The following is a 13882-nucleotide window of genomic DNA, read 5'->3' as shown; positions in this document are numbered from 1 at the left end:
GTTGCCCTGGAGACCGAGCGGGACGAGTGGGCGGCGCGGCGAGGAGCCGAGCTGCGGCTGGAGTAGCGGGGCGTGAGTTGGGGGGAGTGGCTCCCCGAGCGGCGCAAGGGGTCGGCAGGTCCTGGGGCAGGGCGAGGTGGCCGTGGCGCTGCTGGCGAGCCCGGGACGCCTCTGGTCACAGCTCAGCGTCCGCGGAGCCGGGCGGCGCTGCAGCTGAGCTTGGCTCGTCTGTGCGCCCGACGGTCCCAGCTCCGCCTGAAGGACAGCGGCCCGGCGCTGTGTCTGGGAGGACCAGGCTGCCCCAAGAACCCAGAGAGTCAGTCACGCCCGCGCCTCTCCTGCCGCGACCAGGAGCCGGGTAGGCGGCGGGCGCGCTCCTTGCGGCCCCGGGATGACTTCTCGGCGCTCCCCTCTGGCGTCTTTGCTGCTCCTCTCTCTGCACGGTGAGTAGCCCCAACCCTTTCCTCCCGGTGGGGCAGGCTGGGTCGGCGGGCCCGGGGCAAAGCTGTTTGGGGAAGGCAAAGAGCCTCCTTGCTTTGCCGAGGGTCGGGAGCCCAACTTTCTCAGGGGCCGTGTTCGCTGCTGCGGCCGAGGCTGGCGCGCCCCTGCAGCGGCTGCTTCCGCCGCCGAGCGCCTCAGGTGTTCCTCGTCGGAGAGGTAACTGAACTCGCCGGCTACCTCCCGTCCTAGGCAGCGCCCGGACTCTAACCTCGCTGCGCTCTGGGGAATGCAGGATCCCTTGTAAATAACGAAGTCCCTTACTCATTGGTCCAGTTAGAAACTGTATTTAGAATTAGTTGCCGTTACTGGGGGCCCTAGGAAAACTAGAGGTACTTTTAAGATCATTTGGAAAACTTTAAATGATAGCTTTAACGCAACCTTTTAGAAGCCTATACACGCTTGGGTCGAAAATAATCTTTATTTTAAAAATAGTTGTATACTGTGCTATACTACATTCGAAAACAAGAATTTATTTATATTCTAGCGTCATTGCCAAAGGACTTAAGTTGGCTCACAAAAATGCATAGAATATAACAATATTAGAACAAAAGAAATAAATCTTTAAATTTCTTAACGGTTTTAAAAACATTTGTTTATAAATTTAATTTTCTACTCTCTGTTTAATCTTTCTTACATTTTATTTTCAGTGAATAGCCATCATATTAATTTAGGTCCTGATTTTCATCCTATAAAATGTTTATTTTTTTTGTATGTGCATTGTCTTGTGGAATCAAGTTTTCTGTCCCATTTAATTTATTGCTGAGGTTTACTGAGAATTTTTCTGAAGAATGTTATTTAAAAAGCAGCTTCAGTGATTTGTGGAACGTTGTGTTAACCCTGTTTTTTTCTGGAGACACCAGTATGTTTCCAGTCATTTTATGGCCTTATTCGAACTGATATTGAAGTGACCTAATTCTAGCCAACTGAAATTCTGCAATTTATTAAATAGGGGAGAAGAGAATACGAAAACTTTTTGTATGTCTTCTCCACAGAAACTAGTGAAGATATAATCATAAAAATTACAGATAACTTTTCTAGAGTTCAATAGATATATTTTTAGTGATGATGTGCAGACGATATCAGTATGTACATGTTATGAACTTGTGCTTCCAAATATATTTTATACTGTTACTAGGTTGAGATGGCCAGTGTTTCTCTCTGTTGTACTATTTTTAAGTGTGAAATAAGAGAGTAAATAGGCTTTTTATACAATCCTTGGACACAACTGAAAATATTACCAGTATTACAAGAACAGCCCAAATTTTCGGTAGAACAATCTATTGTTAAACTCTTATATTATAATAAATGCTACTCTTTTTGTAAATAGCATTTGTGTAGTTTGTTCTTGATTTATTAGGCAGTACTTTAAAAGAGTTGATATAATTTGCAGAATCAGCCTTGCAAGGTCATCTGATTTGTTCCCTTTTCTTCCGCAAAACTATTCCCAAGCCATACAAGAATGTTTTTAAAGACTTCCAAGGACATTTCAGTCTTTGCAATAAACTGTTATGTAGAGGCATTTTCCACTTTCAAAAACAGTGTTCATTTGTTCAACAGATATTTACAGAGCCATCACTGTGCATTTGAGTATCTGGTGGGGAAAGGTGGTGGTGGAATACAAAGACACATGTGAGTGTCTGCAGCCCGTGAGGAGTTTGCATTTTTAAAACAGGTTTTAAGCATGCAGAAATAATTTATGATACAGGGAGTATATGATGAGTTCCATTTGTTAATGGTGATATCAAGTAAGACTTCTTGGAAAAGTTTACCTTTTTATCTGAACATTGAATGAGTAGGATATGAATTGGCTCAGATGGGAGTGGATGGGCTTTCTTAGCCAAAGGAACAGCCTGAAGGAAGGATATGAAGTGGAACAGGCAGGAGTATACTCTTGAAAGGCCAAGCTGCTAGAGCAGGAGATGTGTGCAAGGGAGACAGGGCCAAAAAGTAGTTAGGGGAAAGATTATAGAGAACCTTGAATGCTGAGTTTGGGCTTTATTCAGCTGTCCATGGAAAAAGTACTGATGTTCAGTTTCCTTACTATGGGGAGGAGAAGAGGATGAACAGTTAGCGTGCCTGTTTGTGCTACCATAACTATCTCCAGGAGATTACCATGCCCTAACCGAATTTACTTCTTGAACTAGTCAAGGGCAAACTTGGTTTGAATGAATTATGGTTCATCCCTACAACTTTCAATGTGGACTAAGCAGGAGAGATTGAACAAAGTTGGTTCCATTACAAAGGGGTAAAGGGAAATGGATGCTAGATAAATAACCAATAGCAGTGGCCACTGCAATAAAGTAATACTCCAAAGGTAGAAATAGAGGGTCTTTTAAATAAATGAAAGAAAATCGGTGTTAATAAGTTTCTTTTTCTATTTCTGTTTTAATTTTGTTATTTTGTTTATGTTTGTGGAGTAACTTCAAAGGGAATTTGAATTAAAAAGTTGACTTCTGTATAGTTCTATCAATGGGTTAGATAGAACTAAAGTGTTTCTCGTACTTGTGATTTCTTGAAATAGCAGATAACTTTCCAGAATTTGAGAAAATATATGAAAAGAAACAACCATATAAAATGAAATGAAAATGAAAAAAGTTGTGACCCTTTTAAGTGTTAACCACTATTAAAAATTTATTGTAAAAATCCAGTTTCTCAGCTCTAAATTTAATACTGTAATTGTTTTAGAAGGATTCACCTGTTGGTAAAAGTCTGTAGTTTGACCTACATGAAAGGTGACAACTACGGGATGAAAATTTCAGAGGCCTTAAGCTTATTACACATATATATTCAACATGGACTATTCAGAAAGCAATTTAAATATTACATTATCAAGCACTTAAAAAGCATTATGCTTAGAACTGTTGTCAGACACAAGGTAATGATGCAAGAGGTAAAAGTCCTTGTTTTGGCTTCCCCTCCCCCGGTAACAGTATGTGGCACATTTTGAAATGTGTTTTCACACTTTCATAGTGGAAACATTTATAATGAAAATTCTCATTGGAATCTTCATACTTACGCCATGTGATTTAGTGTCAAACAAGGTGATGTGCTGGTGCAAAAGATTCTTTAGTTGCAGTGAATAATGTAAAACAAGAGACAGGCAGTACTTGCTGATATGGGAGAAAGTTAAGAAAATTGTGGCCTTCCCACTAAAACTTTTTGTCTATAGTTTGTTTATTTATTTGAGGCAGAGGCTGGCTCTTGTCACCCAGGCTGGAGTGCAATGGTGCGATCTTGGGTCACTGCAACCTCTGACTCCTGGGTTCCAGCAATTCTCCTGCCTCAGCCTCCTGAGTAGCTGGGATTACAGACATGTACCACCACACCTGGCTAATTTTTGTATTTTTAGTAGAGACGGGAGTTTTTCCATGTTGGCCAGGCTGGTCTCAAACTCCTGACCGCAGGTGATTTGCTCGCCTTCGCCTCCAAAAGTACTGGGATTGCAAGCCTAAGTCACTGTGCCCGGCCCCATAACTAGTTTATTTAGAATTGGGATTCCAAATCTATTATTATCTAGACTAATGATAATTTTTTATACTCTGTCAACACTTAATTATTTTAGGCAGTTTGAGGAGGGTTTGCTGAATTTCCATTTTCTAATTCACTTCAAGTGAACACAGTTGCCTCAACTTTCTTTTTCTTTGTTTGGTGAGGGCTAGCTGGCACTAACACATCTCATCTTTGCATTTTGAGAACTGCCCCCACACCATCTGGAGGATCTGAAATCCTCTCTTGATCATACTTTGTGAGCAACTGTCTTAAGAGAGGTTGTTGGTTCTTGGGTGGTTTTCAAAAAGCCATCTGATTTGAGCTGAGTTTGGTCTTAAAAGTGGAAAGTTAATTAGTTTGCTTATTAGTTAAGCCTATCTTACTAAACCATGAAGGATTTTTTTTTTTTCTGTTAACATTTGGGTAATTAATTTTCTGTGTACCTGGTTTCCTACCATCCAAGGAAAAGACCAGAGTAGCAGTTGCATTTGTAATGGCTTTAAATTGTAGAAGTATGAAGTCCACCACAGAGAGAAAATTTAATTGTTTCCAGTTTGCAAATAATAAGAATCAGCCAATGATTTACCAGGTCATCGTTGCCATTATCAGATGTTATATAGGTACAGTATGGCTCTGCCTCACTCATATATTATAGAAAAAATAATATTTTGATAAGTTTCACTAAAATTTTTATTTATAGAATAGAATTAAACCCATACAAATTTACCAGGGTGAACAGCATTTATTCAATAAAGAGTTATTTGAAAAAAATCTACCTACTGATTTGTTTTCATCTAGCAGTTAACTCTCTTGATCTTGAAAGAGATATAAGCTGATAGTATTAGAGGACACTTTTATTTAGAAAAGGATTCCTGGAAAGAAGTTGAGATGCTGGAAGCACCAAGTTCAGAAAATTCTTGTACCACATAGAGTTCCTTGTGAAGATCTTCAGAGAATTAGGTTAATGTTAGCAGCCATTAATGATAGTGGACCAAAGTTGAGGGTTGGAATAGGTGGTTAAAGTATAATAGGTTTGTGGGATTGGAAAGTCAATGCCATTTTTTCACCGAGGCTAACAAATGTGTAATAATAAAATATTACGTTGTGAATGTAACTCTAATGGCATTTGTAGGTTGGTCTTAATCATCAGTTCAATATTTTTAGAAATTTAAATTCAAATATTTACTAAAGTCTGTTGAAGATCCTGACAGTGGAAACATAACAGTGTCCTAATTTAGGGAACCCCACTACTCACTTTTGCCCACAGTTTCACTGTTCACAGCAGTCACACACATAAAACCTTTCTCTCCTGTATTCCCATTAATGATTCTTTTCCCTTTTTACTTGTCATTCTCTCTTTCCATTTTGGAAGATGTTATGTTCTTCTGCCAGCAATAGTAACATAAGGTTCTTCTAAGGTAATCTAGTCCTGCTTCTTTCCAATTATTGAGCTCTACCCATTTCAAGGATTGATACTAAAAAAAAAAAAAGTAACCCTGGAGCCAACCAGACAGACACAGAAATCACCACAGAAGCTGGGCATTGGTGGGAGTATGTGAGAATGTGGGAGTGTGGGCATAGTTATATGATAATATTTTACCTTTGGTTAATGAAGTTAACTTTATAATAGAATTCCCTTTCTGCCCCGCACACACACACGCACTCTCTCTCTCTCTCTCTCTCTCTCTCTCAATCTGTTTCTCTCTTTTTCTATCTCTCTGTCTTTCTCTCTCTGTGCGTGTTTGTGTGTGTAAATATATTTTCCCCAAAAGGCAGTACCATGTCTGCCATGCCAGGCACTATGGTAATGCTCATTAGATACTTGTGAATGAAGGTTTACTAATATAGGTGGTACTCCTGTGTGTTTAGAGTACCTGAGAAGATTGTTGTTTTCTTTTTTTCATATTTTAAACTTTTTATTTTTAAACATAGATTCATAGGAAGTTGCAAAGAAATGTACAAGGAGTTCCCATGCATCCTTCACCCAGCCTCCCCTGACGTTACCATTCCCCAAAACCAGAGTACAAAATCAAAACCAGGAAATTGGTATTGGTACAGTCCACAGAGTTTATTTAGATTTCTGTAGCTTTAAGTCCATTTTCTTTTTTATAGAAAAATAAATTTTTTGTTAAAATTTTCTTTAGGGATTTGGTGTGACTATGTCAGCCTCAACTAATGTTTACGCCTTGGTAAATATTTTGTGGAACAGGTGATAGAGAACAATTTTCATAGTTTGTTTTCAAGTTTTATGACTTCTGTGGAAATTTATTCAAAATCGCAATACTTATAGATCTTTTGAAATTGATTTTTAACTTTTCTGCAATCCTAAAGTTTTGAAATATTTTTTCTTAAGGAATTCTGAAGCTTTTGCTTCATGTAGTAAGGAATGATCTTGGACTTTTGGCAATTTCTTTAGAACCTTGAAGTTTACCATTTTTATGTCTGGTATTCTTAGTCCTGAGGACCTGTATATTAGAACTAGTCTCCCAAGAACAGAGATAATTAGTTAAAATAACATCTTTTGTAGTCTGAGGCCTCCCTTTTTCTCCCTACATTACTGTGTACAAAGTACTGGAAACAGTTTTTTTTTTTTTTTTTTTTAGAAATAGGAGCATTAACTATAAATCAGCCTTATGTTGGGGGAGTTTGGAAAGATTGGCAGTAGTCTGTCTCTTCTATTCCCTTCCCTTCTCCTGAAGTCTGTATATATTTCCATTCATAGTTTATCCCAGCCATGATTTATACCCTTATGGACCATACTCTCAGTTTGCAGTATTGTTTATGCATCTCTCAAAATGTCAAAAGTTATTTACTAGTTATAAATCCTCAACTATGTGCTTAAAGATGGCTTAAATAACAGCAAACATCAAACATCAAGGCCTAATACTTAATCTTTTTTTCTTTGGATCAGGTCCGTCGCTATGAGGTATACAGCTTCTGTTAGCCCCCATGAGTCAAGATCATTTGCCAGAACCCAGAGTACATGGCAAAAACAGAGGCTGCTGTGATTCTTCTTGCAGAACATATTCAAATCAAGCTAACATTTTAGGCTGTTATTGGTTAAGAAAGCTTATAGTACAGTTCACTTATGTATATTGCCCATGTGTAAATACAGATAGCCTTGTTGATCAAGACTTAAGATAGTATAACAGGGCATGTGAAAAATTGGTTAACAGTGTACTGCAAAGATTCTCAAACTTCTGGCCTTAAAGATTATTGGAGCTTTAAAGATTATTGAGAACTGCAAAGAACTTTAGTTTATGTGGATTATGTCTATTGATACTTACAATATTAGAAATGAAAAGTGAGAAAATTTAAAAGCGTCTATTAATCTGTTTAGAAACAAAGCATCCATTACATGTTAATATAAATACTTTTATGACAAGTAACGTTTTTTTTTCCCCAAACTGAATAATATTAGTGAGAAAAGTGGCACTGTTTTACGTTTTTGGGACTCTGTTTAATGTCTGGCTTATTAGAAGACAACAGATTCCTCTATTTGCTTCTGCATCTCATTTATTGTGATATATAATCTTGGTTTGGTGGAAAATGTGAAGAATATCTGGTCTCACACTGATACGTAGTATTGTGATAGCATTTTCAACTAACTTTGGATATTCATCTTTGGTATTCTACCAGAACATGATATGCAGTAGTTTCTTAAAGACTGGTTGAAATGTGGAACTAGAAACCATATATCAGTGAAGATTTCCTGCTTGTTATATTAAAATCCATTGGTTTATCTTGTACTTTGAATGGATCTTTTACTCATGCATGATTTTTCATAAATCTGTGCGTTGAACATTGGAAAATATTGGTTCACTTTGTCACACAGATCTTATAAATGTTAATATGTTATATAACATTTAAAAATTACATTTGTCAATATCACCACTGGGATTATCAGAACAGTCTTTTAAGTATTATGAAGTTCTTAAGCTCACAATGTCAGATACAAGTTTTCCAAAATTTTAATATTTGCTTGAATATTATCATTGGCAGCAAATGACTGTCAGTTGTTTCACTTGAAGTGGTAGTCTCTCATCTTGTACAGTTTTGAGAAATGTCTGCTAAGTATATAATTTTGAATAACCATAGTCTTTGAGTTGTTTATTCAAGCAGATAGAAAGTGATTAGTTCTTTCAGCTTTGAGTCAAACAGTTGCACCAGTGCCTTATCTTGGGATGACCATTTTGCTTCAGTATGCAGCATAAGTGGTTTTATACTAACCATTTTGTCACACAGAATGTTATAAAAGGTCAAGATTTAATGAGATTATTGTTAATGCTTCATCAAAGACATTCTTCAGTGAAACTGGATTTTCTTTTTTAACTGTGAATACATGATGGTGAAGGCTACGATGAGTACACTCTAATGCCAAGGCCTTGACGTGTGTTAAGGTGCCAGCAGTTTTACCCACTGCTGCTTTTGTACCATCAATGCAAATGTCAACCCAGGGAGTGTAAATTAGTCAACCCAGGGAAAAAGGCATAAAACTCTACTATTAGTAATAAAATTAGTTTTTACTACACAGACTTTCTGAAAGGGTCTTGGGAATTTGCATCAGTCCATGGACTATACTTGAAATGCTGATATCCATAATAGAACGTTAGATTTTTTTTTTTTTTTTTTTGGAAATTGCTGTAGAGACAACTAGCCATACAATAAATCTGTGCTGTATGGGGTGGCATTAAATGGAATATACATGTGTTATTTTAAAATAAATAATGAACTCATTTGAAATTCTTTATTTTGTATTATAATTTAAAAACATCTAAAAGTAACATATTCTGTGGTAAAATCTCAATGATGAAGGTTTGTGAAAATGGCCATACTGCCCAAAGTGATTTATAGATTCAGTGCTATCCCCATCAAGCTACCATTGACCTTCTTCAGAGCACTGGAGGAAAACACTTTAAACTTCATATGGAACCAAAAGAGAGCCCACATAGCCAAGACAATTCTAAGCAAAAAGAACAAAGCTGGTGGCATCATGCTACCTGAACTTCAAACTATACTACAAGACTACAGTAATCAAAACAACATGATACTGGTACCAAAACAGAGATAAAGACCAATGGAACAGAACAGAGGCCTTGGAAATAACGCCACACATCTACAACCATCTGATCTTTGACAAACCTGACAAAAGCAATGGGGAAAGGATTCCCTGTTTAATAAATGGCATTGGAAAAACTGGCCATCCATGTGCAGAAAGCTGAAACTGGACCCCTTCCTTACACCTTACACTAAGATTAACTTGAGATGGATTAAAGATTTAAACATAAGACCTAACACCATAAAAACCCTAGAAGATAACCTAGGCAAAAACCATTCAGGACATAGGCATAGGCAAGGACTTCATGACTAAAAGCCAAATAGACAAATGGGATGTAATTAAACTTCAGAGTTTATGCATAGCAAAAGAAACAATCATCAGGGTGAACCGGCAACCAACAGAATGGGAAAAATTTTTTGCAGTCTATCCATCTGATAAAGGGCTAATATCCAGAATCTACAAAGAACTAAAACAGATTTACAAGAAAAAAATAAACCCATTCAAAAGTGGGCAAAAGATATGAGCAGACCCTTTTCAAAAGAAGACGTTAATGAGGTCAACAAGCATATGAAAAAAATGTTCATCATCACTGGTTATTAGAGAAATGCATATCAGAACCGCATTGAGATACCATCTCACGCCAGTTAGAATGGTGATCATTAAAAAATCTGGAGACAACAGATGCTGGAGAGGTTGTGGAGAAATAGGGTTACTTTTACATTCTTGGTGGGAGTGTAAATTAGTTCAACCATTGTGGAAGACAGTGTGGCAATTCCTCAAGGATCTAGAAATAGAAATTCCATTTGACCTGGCAATCCTGTTACTGGGTATATACCCAAAGGATTATAAATCGTTCTATTATAAAGACACATGCACACATATGTTCATTGTGGCACTGTTTACAATAGCAAAGACTTGGAACCAACCCAAGTGCCCATCAGTGGTAGACTGGACAAAGAAAATGTGGCACATATACACTATGGGATACTATGCAGCCATCAAAAAGGATGAGTTCATGTCTTTTGTAGGGACATGGATGAATCTGGGAACCATCATTCTCAGCAAACTGACACAAGAACAGAAAATCAAACACCGCATGTTCTCATTCATAGGCGGGTGTTGAACAATGAGAACACGTGACCAGAGGTAGGGGAATGTCACACACTGGGGTCTGTTCGGGGGTGAGGGGCTAGGGAAGGGACAGCCCAGGGGCAGGGGTGGAGAGGTTGGGGAGGGATAACATTGGGAGAAATGCCTGATGTAGGTGATGAGGGGATGGAGGCAGCAAACCACCATGGCATGTGTGTATCTATGCAACAGTCCTACAAGATCTGCACATGTACCCCAGAACTTAAAGTATATATATAAAAAAAGAAGTGACTCATGGCCCTACCTCCTCCCACCAAGTACTCTAATTTTACTGTTCATTGTTCCAGACTTTTTCTAATCACAAAGTCTGCACATGCATGTATTTTTTAAACCACAGCATGCCATAAAAATGTTTTTAAAACATAATTTAATAGAGGCTTTTTGTTTTTTTGAGACAAAGCCTTGCTCTGTTACCTATGAGAGTGCAGTGGTGTGATCTCAGCTCACTGCAACCTCTGCCTCCTGGGTTCAAGTGATTCTCCTGCCTCAGCCTCCTGAGTAGCTGGGATTATAGGCACATGCCACCACACCCAACTAATTTTTGTATTTTTAGTAGAGATGGGGTTTCACCAAGTTGGTTAGGCTGCTCTCGAACTCCTGACCTCGTGATCTGCCCACCTTGGCCTCCTATGTGCTGGGATTACAGGCGTGAGCCACTGTGCCTGGCCTAATACAGGCATCTTACCACATCTGTTACGTGGATCTATCTCATTCTTTTTAATGGAAGTTTAGTATTTCATGGCAAGTATGCCATAATTTTTAGCAGTTTCTACATTATGCACATTTATGTTGTCTCTGATTTTTTGATATTCATAATGTTTTAGTGATCATCTTCGTACATATATCTTATACATTTGTATAGATATTTTCATAATTTAGCTGGCCCAAAGTGCAGTTGTTTAGATGTACACATTTAACATTTGGGGGGAGACAATAGCATTGTCACAATTCAAATCCAGTATGTCTGAGTATACAATTCCATGTAATTAATAACCCTGGAGCCAACCAGACAGACACAGAAATCATCATAGAAGCTGGGCATTGGTAGGGGTATGTGAGAATGTGGGCATAGTTATATGCTAATATAGGCAGGTAAAAGTTCATGGGCTTTGCAGAGTCAGACATACTGGGTTTGAATTATGACTTGTCATTTCCTTGCCCTATGACTTTGAGAATGTTATTTAATGTCCTGAGCTTGAGTTTTTCTTGTGAAATGGAGATGGCCTTCTTACTGTGTTGAGAAGTACTAAATTAAATGAAAACTATAATCTCTAAAGTGTCTAGCAGAGTGCCTGACATACAGCAAGTGCTAAGTTAGTGGCAGTTATTGTTACAAGGATTGATCAGTCCTAATTTTTAAGTCGGAAGAGGAGTCTATTCAGGGTGTGCCACTGGAGCTGTCGCCTAGGGTGTATCATGTAATTCTCCAGGCCTGCTTTCATTTGCAGAATGAGGGAATTAGACTAGGTAATCTCTTGTTCTTTTCCAGTTCTGTAATCTTGTGATTCTTTGACATGGTTTCCAGTATTGAAAATATTTGTAATAAGATAAGCTGGAGATATTATATGGCTGGTTTTAACATGTTTGTAAAACTTTTTCTAAAATAGTTACTTGAATTTCCTCTCTCCTTACCCCTACCAATATAGTAAAATGTTATAGTAATTTCTATCCTCAGAATTAAAACTATCTCCATCTGTGGTAGAAAGATTTTAAAAAGTCATTCAAATATAACCTTATTTTTAAAATTTATTTTAAAATTGATTGCTGCTCACTTTGACTTAGGCTGTGTACACTATTTTTTTCTCTTCAATCCTTTATTTCATGGAGAGATCTTGTATGTGTCAGGAAAGGGTCAGTTCAAAGCAGGCTATGACAGTATCTTCTGTTCACCTCAATCACTATATTCTAATCCTTTAACTTGATTTCTATGATCTTTGTCTGTTTTTCTCTGATAATGAGCTTTCTTTGTTTAAGCCAAGCATAGATGTCTAAATTTTATCTATACTACATTACATGATAAATACAGACATTTTACTAGTGTTATTATTGATTAAAAGGGAAAAGCCTGTGAGCTTTAAAAAAAAAACAAGTTTTAGGCAGGGATATGGTGATACTTAAAATGAAAGCTTTGGAGGAGTGTGGTTAGGGCACATCTTAATTTTGATTTTATATTGTTGATTATATCGATAGTGTTTCCTAGCTGTTATTTTTTTTGCATTTTCATGAGAGAGGTTGTTTTTGTACAAAGCCAGGTGGTCTCTAAAATGGACAGAGTTAGTTACACTGGCAAAACTAAACTAATTCTGAGATTCATAAACTCACTGCCTAGTATTTTATCTTGGTAAATAGAATCTGTTTTCAGGTCATTAAATTTTTCCTGATACAACCATACTGATAAGAGGTGATTCTTGAATTTTGTACTTTAAAATATAGTTAAAGAAATTTAAACATGATTAATTTTCATGAGAATATTTTCTAAAATTGGTGACTTTTGATTCTAATTTGTGATTTCATTGTCTTCAGAACAGGACATGTTTTAGTTGCCTGTTGATTGATAGGTATTTTCAGTTTCAGTCTTAACATTTGCATTACTTCGAAAAAATTAATTGTGCTCTTGTCCTCCCAACCCCTTACTCCCACCGCAGTTATTTTTGAGTTTAGGGGGTTGAGTTGCCTTTCTCATTAATAAGAAAGTATAATGATGTGAGCCACAGGAAGCTGGACCAGTAAGGTCTCTTAGAGCCCTTTAATTCCATAATGTCCTTGATCTGAGGAAGCCGCTCAGTAAATCTCTTCACAATTTCCATGACCAAGCCATCTGCCTGCATTAAAATAAATCAAATCTGCTTACTCCTTCAGTGTCTAACAAATATTCTATAAACTGATGATGATGAAGACCATGAACACAAAAATAATTTGCAATCTTCAGCACTTCCTTTTGAGTTCTCAGCTCAGATTCTCTTGACATAGTGGGGGTTGGTATGTCAGCTTTTTCCTCCACTTGAGTGGAGAGTAGTGAAATCCATTCCCCTAGTCCTTTTCATTATATTTATCCCAACTGTGGCAAGTGAACTAATTCAGCTTTTTCATGTTTAGGTTAAACTTCGCAAAACCTTTACTTTTTTTTCTACTTCATGTATGTTAGTTAATTAGGTAAACGCACATAGATTTATCTAATTTTATATGTGGCAGTTTACATATATGGGGTGTGGAGGGGTGCATGCATGTGCATATGTGTTTTTAAATCTCTGGCCACTGATTTTGTATCTGGTTCAGGCTTCGGATACGGTCCAGAGTTTGGGAGCTATGTCAATTGTAATAGCACTATGCTGTAAAAGTGCATGATCCCATAGCCCATTTATAGGCAAAAATAGTTATTTTTTTTAAATATCTTGAAGAGGATTGAATTTTTGAACTATTTCTTCTTTGTGATCTTACTCTGCTTTCTTTTCTCACCACATTTCTTTTTTTTTGAGATAGAGTCTCACTGTGTCGCCTAGGCTGGAGTGCAGTGGGGCCATCTTGCCTCACTGCAGCCTCTGCCTCCCAGGTTCAAGCAGTTCTCCCTGTTTCAGTCATAGAGTAGCTGAGATTACAGGGGTCTGCCATGATCCCTGGCTAATTTTTGTATTTTCAGTGGAGACAGGATTTCACCATGTTGGCCAGGCTGGTCTTGAACTCCTG

At 37.6% G+C, this 13882-nt stretch overlaps 1 protein-coding gene across 3 annotated transcripts in view; it reads left to right on the top strand.

The window, feature by feature from the left end:
- Positions 1-118: 118 nt before the first annotated feature.
- Positions 119-13882, top strand: part of IGSF11 (immunoglobulin superfamily member 11) — a 137206-nt gene continuing 123442 nt past the window's right edge. For 2 of the 3 annotated variants that reach the window (XM_064374652.1, XM_012463959.2), the window contains exon 1: positions 119-443. In XM_064374652.1, coding sequence (XP_064230722.1) covers positions 392-443 — 52 coding nt within the window. In that variant the 5' untranslated portion in view covers positions 119-391. The remainder of the gene's footprint in view (positions 444-13882) is intronic. The other variant, XM_064374653.1, reaches the window with a different exon arrangement.

The sequence above is a fragment of the Aotus nancymaae genome, unplaced genomic scaffold (genome assembly GCF_030222135.1).
Source record: "Aotus nancymaae isolate 86718 unplaced genomic scaffold, 86718_ANA_hifiasm-v0.15.2.pri h1tg000011l, whole genome shotgun sequence".
Taxonomy (NCBI): Eukaryota; Metazoa; Chordata; class Mammalia; order Primates; family Aotidae; genus Aotus; species Aotus nancymaae.
Note: the sequence above shows the minus strand (reverse complement) of the source record. Positions and strands in the feature narration are given on the sequence as shown.